This window comes from Bremia lactucae, linkage group LG3 (assembly GCF_004359215.1).
Source record: "Bremia lactucae strain SF5 linkage group LG3, whole genome shotgun sequence".
NCBI lineage: Eukaryota > Oomycota > Peronosporomycetes > Peronosporales > Peronosporaceae > Bremia > Bremia lactucae.
Genome location: NC_090612.1, coordinates 6,264,430 through 6,273,642, shown reverse-complemented (window position 1 = coordinate 6,273,642; position 9,213 = coordinate 6,264,430). Strand labels below are relative to the sequence as shown.

General features: G+C 42.9%; 2 protein-coding genes across 2 annotated transcripts; one reads left to right on the top strand and one right to left on the bottom strand.

Annotated features, from left to right (window-relative positions):
* Positions 1–215: 215 nt before the first annotated feature.
* CCR75_007985 (uncharacterized protein) lies at positions 216–947 on the top strand (the record flags this gene model as incomplete). Its single annotated transcript, XM_067966040.1, has 1 exon — positions 216–947. One exon carries the CDS (start codon positions 216–218, stop codon positions 945–947), a length of 732 nt encoding a protein of 243 aa, XP_067817331.1.
* A 6,271-nt stretch (positions 948–7,218) lies between these two features.
* On the bottom strand, positions 7,219–7,722 carry CCR75_007984 (uncharacterized protein; the record flags this gene model as incomplete). Its single annotated transcript, XM_067966039.1, has 1 exon — positions 7,219–7,722. One exon carries the CDS (start codon positions 7,720–7,722, stop codon positions 7,219–7,221), a length of 504 nt encoding a protein of 167 aa, XP_067817332.1.
* Between the last annotated feature and the right edge of the window lie 1,491 nt (positions 7,723–9,213).

Genomic DNA, 9,213 nt, shown 5'->3' with positions numbered 1-9,213 from the left:
ATCTAAAGGCTTCAAGTCAGATTTGCACGAAGCAGGCTGCAAAATTTTGATGGCTGCGAGTTTTACTTTTCCAGTAAAACTCGCAGCCAGTAAATATATATGAAACCTCGCCTTGGGCTGCTCGACATAAACTTCTTAAATCTCATTTTACATTTATCACAAGTGGCAACACTCGACTATTTTTGCCAATCAAGCACCTTTCCAACTCATTTACCATGGCGATCTCCGACAACATCAGCAACAAATCTCACGAGGAGTATTCAAAGCTGCAAGAAATGATGAAAAATGGTGCAGACGAAGCGTCAAGCTATCTCGACTCGCTTAAATCCAAGTTTTCTGAATATGACACCAAGAACAAGTCCTCCTCGGAGACTGCCACGTCTTACTTCCAAGATGCCATGGACCGGGCGAGAGCATCAGTGGATGAATTTAAAAAGTCAGGCGAAAGCGTTCGCAAAGAAGGAAACAACTTGTCCGACTCTGCCATGAGTGCTGCCAAGCGCTCCATGGAACAGACGGGGTCAGCCCTCGACAGCCTAGGAAAGTCCGCTCAGGATTATGATCAACAGATGCGCGACACTATCAACTCGAAGTTAGACGCCACGAAAGATGACAGCGCTTCAACAATGTCTGATTGGAAAGACTCCATCTCGTCTCTCATCAGCTCAACGCGCGACACGACATTTCATGGGTTTGAAGCGCTGCAGAATCAATTTGCAGCTACTCAAAAAGCGATTGGAGAGCAGGCATCTGCTGTTGCTGATGGCATCTCGAACAAGGCGTCGGAAGTCTCGGACAAGTTAACGCCAGCAGACACGACTTCAAAGCACGAAGTCCTTGAAGGAGAGCCTACATTGATGGGCCGCGCAACGGATGCGGTTTCGTCAGGCATAAACTACGTAACGAGCACTTTCCAAGGCGCCGCAGGTAACGACACCTCAAAATAGTCATAGGCGTACAAATAAATCGCAAGAAATACACCTATTCTTGACAAATGCGAACTAGATAAACTTTATCTTTGTCGATCGCTACGTTTGGTCTGAAAAAGATAACATGTTTTTTCAAACATTTTAAATGACATCGAGCCGTACATTAAGATCTCTCCGCTGCACTGGCTCTCGTCGTTTATGTCCAGAAGCGGATAGATCTTAAGGCTTCGTTTCGAATTTGTATTTTAATATTTTTTTACCTAATGAAATTTTCAGTAAACTCGCAGCCATTAATGTCTTCCCATGAATGAAGTCTCACTATTGGGCCGGAGGACTCATCTGATGCAGGATTAACGCCTTGCCAGCGATATCAACAATAGAAGTAGCCACGCGGAGTATTAAAAGTTGGGAGAACTGATGCAAGGGCGGTCCTGACTCTACTTAAGTTCCAATTCACTGAGAACGACAAAAGAACGAATCTGCTACGGAAAGTCCTCGTCTTACTTGGAATGTGCCATGGACTGAGCGAGAGCATCGGTGAAAGTTAGGAGAAAGTATTTCAATGAAGAAATTAACGTATCCAACTGCGTGACGTGTTGCATGGAACAGACGGCCTCTCAAGTAAGGCATCGGAGGTCCAAAACAAATGCACGCCAGCAGACAAGGCATCAAATCGTGACGACCACGAAGGAGAGCCTCTATTGATAGGCTGCGCGAGGGTGCGGTCACATAGGATGTTACTTAACAATTTTCGGAATGGAGTATTTAAATAAACTGATTTAAGACGATGAATTTGGTTCCTACTTTCGGAGATACGTTTCACCCGCTTCTGCGATGTTTGCCTTTTTTTGCAGAAGTGCATTGAGTAATATTCCGGATTTCAGGTCCGCGGTGTCTAAGCTACTCGGAGACAATACCTCAAAACTAGGACATTCATGATGAATACGGCAGTCTTCAATTTTGTTGTTGTGATACATTGCATAAATTTTGTTAGCTATCTTACTTGCAAGCTAATATTAAACCCACGATGTCTTTTGATGATTACTTTTTCCGAGCCTCAGTGCTATCTGTTCCAAGGGACTTCGAGGATGCGGACTTGCCGTAGCAGCATCGATTTTTGCTATCCACATCACTACCTATCGCGGTAGTGTTGTCGTTTTCCAACGACAATTAACAGTTTTATAAAAAAAGGGAAATGTTATTTCCACCCCACCATTTGGTTGCATGCCAAAATAAATTACCGTCGCTGCAACTTGATTTTTATAAGCCAATCAGAAGCATTATGCATTGTGCTTCGTGTATTTCTTACATGGTCAACTCGCGAAGCCCTCGACCACTCATTTCGATTTATCTTTTGAAACCGTTCATTTTCTTTAATTCAATTTTACGTATGCGCCATAATCAAAACAAGTTAAAAGGTTTGCGCAATTAGGAGAGATCATACTTAGTAAGAATTGGATTTAGGATAGGCGATACCTTAAGGAGTATACCGAAAGTATCGGTTAAACTAATTTTAATTAGGTCGTAATGTACCTTCATTCCTGACAAGTGGTAGCACTTGTTGGTTTTCGCTTGCTTCTCCGCCGTCCGCTCGCTTCTTCGCCGTTCGCTCGCTTCTTCGCCGTTCGCTCGCTTCTTCGCCGTTCGCGCTTCGTTGGACTGCACTGCGTTGGATTGCAAGGTACTGCTTGTAGCGTGAGAGATTCCGCTCGCAGCCAGTAACGTACGGCTTGTAGCGTGGGATTTCCCGCTCGCAGTCAACTACTCCATTCCTTTGGAAGTGCTGCGTAGCAGTTTTGAGTGTGTGGTTTTCAGTATCCACTGTAAATCTAAGCGTCTGCCTGGCAGATATAGTCGCTTAGTCTCTGTGAGGTTGGGTCCGGCTTAACTCGGTGAAACAGTTAATCCATCTGGGATAAGGTTGAATCTCTAACGCATTACGCCTAAGGGCAAAAGTAATTCGTTGAGTTCTATGAGCAAGAAGAAAAAGGCTAATACTTAGATTCCATTCGACTGCAGTAAGGCTTTCCTTTTTGAGTACGGTGAGAAGTCTGCAAAGACTGCGAAACGATCTGCTTGCGTCCTTAAAAAAGACCCGGCGCAATGCAAAGATCTTAGCAAAGCAACTCACCAAGGAGAAAGCCTGCCTGCCCAAGCAAGGGTCCACCTTATCAGCTCCGCTACACGAAGTAGACGCGCTTTTGGAAGAAGCCGAGCGCACCATCTTAAAAATATCTTCAGTTTAACTTAGGTGACTTAAATAAACTTAATAACTAACTCTTTTAAAGTTCCGAACACATCCTTCTTCCATTATGGGTCAACCCTCATACGCCGAGCTAATGCAGCAAATGATGCATATGCTACAGCAACAACAAGAATCAATTAAATCATTGGCTAATTCACAAAAGGAAGGCGGGCTTAAGGTGGACGGGCTAAGAATACCGACGTATAGCGGAAGAAGTGAAGATTCGGTTCGACTTTTTACGCGCAAGTACAGCAATATTTTAATGCGCGCGGTACGAAGTGAAAAGAGGACGCAATGGATCTCAAGTACTTCCCGTACTAGAAAGTTCATTGCGAGGACCAGCAGCACAATGGTTCCTGCTGCACTGCTAGAAAAAACTCGTCAACTAAGTGAATTTCTGCTGCATCAGAAATTCACTTAGTTGACGAGTTTTTTCTAGCAGTGGAAAAGGAATTCGTTCCTGCGGATCTACAACAAAGTCTTCACAACGACCTGCATCGGCTGAGACAAGCCAATTGCGAAGGCTTAATGGACTACATTGACAAATTTTGACGCATTATTTCGCAAGTTGAAGACATGACTGAAATAGACCAAAATATCTATTTTCAACGGGAGTTAAAAACAAGAACGCAAGAAGAAAATCAATACCGACCGGTAAACACACTGTCGGAGGCTATTACTGTGGCGCTCGACTTTGAACGCGCACATTCGGTTGGTTATAATCACCACACCACTACAACCCCTCGTCCTGGTCCACCAAATGTGGCCAGAGAATTAAACAATGACCCCGAGCCGATGGAAATCGACAATGCTCGGCCATTTCATAGGTCTTCTCGCGTCCATAACCGACGGCCAAATAAACCAAAGTGTGCATACTGCAAAAAACTACACGATTTAGCAGTGGCACACGATTTAGCAGTGTTACAAACGTCAACTATTTCGAGAATGAGTCAGTCGAAGAAGAAATCATCGCGACTGTGCCAAATGAGGCTATCACCACACTAAGCGAAGCTGACTTTGCTTCCTCCACGGGAAAAGATTTGGTCTTAAAAAAGGGTCATGTTGACGATCGTGCTGTTAATATCATGCTCGATTCTGGCGCCACGTGCAATGTGGTGAAGCCGGGGTTGCTGCAACGCGTCACGTCTAAAGTGGCAATTCAAGTCACTCGTTTCGACGGCACTAATACCACCAAAAAGAAGGTGAAGAAAGGAGTCGCAAAAGTCTCCTTTGATGGTAATCAATTTTCTGACGTCCCGGTCATTGAGTGGCCAATGAGCAATTCCCGTGATGTAATTCTGGGTAAGCCTTGGTTTACTGCGCACGAGCCAATCATAAATTGGCGTACTCATCAAGTTTCGCTCAAAAGAGGTGACATACCACAGGATGAGGTTTTGAACAAGTCATTATTTCCTTTGCCGACTTTTCAAGAAAATTGAAGACATCACAATACGAAGAAGTCTATCGTGTCTAATTTCATCAAGAATCGGAATCTAGACAACCTCAGGAACACGGTTAAAGGCTTTACTCGATTCCTAAAAAGATGTATTTCCGGAAAAGTTACCGAATTCATTGCCTCCTCATCGGTCGGTTGAGTTTGAAATCAATATGCAACCCGGTGCGCAACCGAATAATCGTCCGCCGCTTCGACTTTCACAAGTTGAACAAAAGGCTTTACAGAAGTTCGTCGATGAGAACCTTTCACGCGGATGGATCGAACTTTCAGATCGTCTTGGGTATCAACATCTTTGGCATTCCTAAAAAGGACCCAACAACCGATACGAGCTTATCTCGTTCGGAATGGATTCGATCCGAAAACGCGAGCATTTTGCTCAGTTGGGTGATTGACTTTCGTTACGTCAACTCAAAGTCAGTCGTCCCTAAAATACCTTTGCCGCGAATCGATGAATTATTCGATAAAATGCAAGGTATGAGCTATTTCACAGTCATTGACTTAGCTCAAGGGTACCATCAGATGCATATCCATCCGGATAGCAAAATGTACACTGCGTTTCGTACATCAAATGAGACGTATCAGTGGTGCGTTGCTCCGATGGGCCTTGCTGGAATGCCTGGAATTTGGTCGCGCTTATGCGTGGTATATTTGGATGCTATTTGCATATTTTCAGTATCTTATGACGAACATCTTGACCATCTTGCTATCGTATTCGACGTATTACGCAAGGAAACTCTATTCGCTCACATCGGCAAGTGCAAGTTTGCGCGTCAAGAGGTCAGCTTTTTGGGGCACACTGTTTCTGGCAAAGCATTATCCGTTGATAATACGAAGATGTTAGCAATCGCTAAGTGGCCACCCCCTACCTCCGTCAAGGAATTGCAAAGTTTTCTTGGTCTTCCTGGTTATTATCGCCGATTTATTCATCAGTTTGCACACTTAGATCTGCCGTTGAGCCATCTCGTTAAGAAAGATTCTCCATGGGTCTGGAATGCAGGACAAGAAGATTATTTCGTAAGGCTGAAGTCTGCCTTACAAGCCGCACCTGTGCTGACTTTGCCCAACTTTTCACGCCCGTTTGTTCTCACTACGGATGCATCGAAGTCGTGCGTTGGTGGTGTCTTATCGCAATTTATCAACAAACATGACCATCCAGTAGCGTTTATTCAAAGAAACATAAAATCCATGAGATTAGTTATATTAATACAGTTTTTCATTTTACCCTCTTTAAGCTAGTTACCTTAAAGAGAAGTCTTCCTCTGCACGTACTAGTGTACGTGAAATAAGCGCGAAGTGGACTTGTACTGAAGCAGTGCGAAGTGGACTTGTACTGAAGCAGTACAAGTCGTAGTGCCCCGTTACAATTTGCACAACAGTCTGTCAATATTAATAATTTAACCAAATCGTTGCGAGCCGTCGACTTGCCACTGTTAAAAACTTCTAGCAGAGTTGTGACTGCTTACGATGACTAGGATCCGTAGTTAAATAGAAGGGGAGAGACTTCATTCTTACTTGAGGTGAAACGTTACACGAACATTTATTCAAATAAGTATTTGATACATTTCTTACTAATTTAACATGAAAAAATGGTATAGAATACTAACTTTAATACCTTCTTAGTATTGACTTCTAATAAGCAAATGTGCTTTTTTGAGAAACTAGTGCAATTGTGCATAGAAGTATTTTTACTCGAGTTTTGCCAGAAAGAAGTACGATATCAGACTTAAGAATTGACGGTCATACGGCTTTTGACTGATCACTTTGTTGTCGACTAGTTTCATGCAATATATTTAGTATGTTTATGGCTGTCGACAAAAATTAAGACGTGGGCAAGTTGTGCGGCTTTTGTGGTTTAGAGTTTAAGCAGTTTTTCAGAGATAGCTGACCAAATTTGTGCCAAATTTCTTTTTGTAAACTAGCCAAAGCGAGTTAAGACTGCTGTCTAATGATCGCAAACATGCGTAGGACGGCATGAAAGAAGCGACCAGGTGAAATGCGTGTAAGCTCTTTGAGAAGCTCTGAGAGACACCATCAATACCCTCAGAAAGATGCTTTAATGCGTATTCGTAAGATTGAAGTGATTGCTATAAATGCTCCGGCTCGCCACGAAATATTTTCTAAAAAGTATTTGGGTAGATGATCAATACCAGATTTATATGCTGGCAGTATGAAGAAACTCACTAAGAACGTTTCGCTTGTGATATATAATCTAGACAAGACCCCACACTTTAAATTGAACAAAAAACATGCTTAAACTATTGAAGGATTTTCTTAAAGGTATTTGAGCTATTATATAGAGCAGAGGTTATAGCGAAGAACATCATGCATTTATCAAAACGTTAATTTTCTTAAAAGAAGAACATTAGCTCGTGCTCAAACAGTACGCGAGAAGATCATGTACTAACTGCAGGCCATACCACATTAATTACGTGTCAAGGTAGAAAAATCAGGGAATTCATCTTCGCGAAGTGTACAACGTTTTAAGCTCATGCAAAGAGAGAGACGAATAATCAGTCTCAAGTTTGTTACTAAAATATATACTGAGCGATCCGACTGTCTATTGGTGTAGGTGCTATAGTCTTTACAGGCTAGTCGATAGTAACAGCAGCCATATTCATCTCCACGTCTTCCATTATAGTATCCACTTCCGCGATGCCCACGTCCATTTTAATATCCACTTCCGCGATGCTCACGTCCATCTTTTCATTCTGTTTTGCAAAGAAATACGTGATATCTTCGTCATCTTCGTCGTCACAATATACCTCTTCTGACTCCACGACGGTTCGCACAAGAGGTCCCCTGTTTAATGCCTCCTGAGTGACGTCTACAGCTGCTACGATATCATCCTGTTCGTCGTATATAAATCGCGTGTGTTTCCCTAGAAAAAGCGGAAGCCCCTTCGCCACATTTTTCACGTCTTGGAAAAAATCGGAACGCGCGCCGAGCTTCGGTTGCAGGCGCACAGCAGCATTCAGGCGCTTGACCTCCTGTTCAGTGAACTCAAGGGCCTCGCGTTCAAAATCTGCAACGGAGATTTGCTCAGCGTACCGTGTCGGGACCGCAGTGATGGCGTCGTCCGAATCGTGGTTCATGGCAGTTGTTTTTCTGTTCTAGAAAATCACTTGTTTTTTAGCCTTCTTTACTTTTTCAGTCAGTGGACATGTTCGAATTCATTTAATTTAAATAAAAGGAAATTTCGTTTCCGCTTTTTTACGTATGCATGTTCTACAACCGACGTTCTCAAAGTGGTGCCTCCACGCCACGTGGAAAATTACCGTACACAAAATGTCGAAATTGGTGCATCCTATGCTTCTGGTGTTGCCAACAACCGTCACATAGTATAGCTTTAAAACTTTGATTTATATGGCATAGACACAGGATTTACCAAAATGCTACAATTTGGCATTTAGTTATTCTTATTAGAATGCCGATGTGCAATTTTGCTGACGATTTTAATGGATCGTCTTATTGGTGTACATGCCACGGTAATGCTTTACGAAAAGTCATCTCGACAAGAAGAATTTGATATTTACATAATAGCTACGTTTCAAAGTATGATTTTGGAGCATTTATAAACTTGTCGTTTATTCGACCAGCCACATTAAGGGTTACATACAAAGAGGACACAAAGATAGATCCCACATTATGCTTTAAGCTTGCTATACGTTGCTTAAGGTGAATTGCAAATACGAGTGTCCCAAAATATCGTTTTTTTTCAAAAGTGTCTTGTATTTACCGCATATATATACGCGACAAGAGCATGACTACTGTAGCGGAGCTACCTCGCTCGTAAAGTCAGAGGAAGACTTTCAGACTCAGAGTGTAGGCGGGCACGTCGTAATGCGGCCACACTCTACTTAGACACACACCCTAGCACAGCGAGGAAGCGGTCTAACCTGCTTCTCTTGCGTGCAGCGAGGTAGTTGTGGTGGGCGCGTAAGCAACCTCACCCAACACACTAAGTACTCTGGTTAAGTGTCGTCACGGGAGCTGTAATCCGTCTCCTCGTGCGCATTTACCAAGTAGGAAGTAGTTTTCAGACTAATTAATATTTAATAGAAATAAATATAAATACCTATTTTTACCAATCAAAATGTCGTCTCTATAGATAACACTTTATATGTATTGCGAGCATATCTTTCCAGATATCTCGCGTAACGGATGACGCTAGCCGTCATCACGGATGACGCTGGGCGTCATCCTCCAATGTGAATCACATACACAAGGATTGGTCACAAATGTGCACCACACCCGAGTTATGGGTCTAATTACTATTCTTTAGTAATTGACCATCCCCTTAAGTACACCAAGTGTACTTAACGGGGACTGTGTAACATTAGGGCAACTTTAGCCCGTTACACAGAGAGTCACTTAGTTCTATTGAACTAATGGGTTTAACAACTCAGGGAGTCGTACAAGCTATTAAAGCTTAAGGAATCCTAGTTCAAGGGATTCAGGGGTTCGTAGAACCAAGTGGCAACTAGTGCCCAAGAGGATATACCTTAGAAAGGCTTCTATCTCTTACAGATCAATGCGCAAGCCTTAGGAAGGCACTTAACGCTTTAAGATCAAAAGGGGAACTG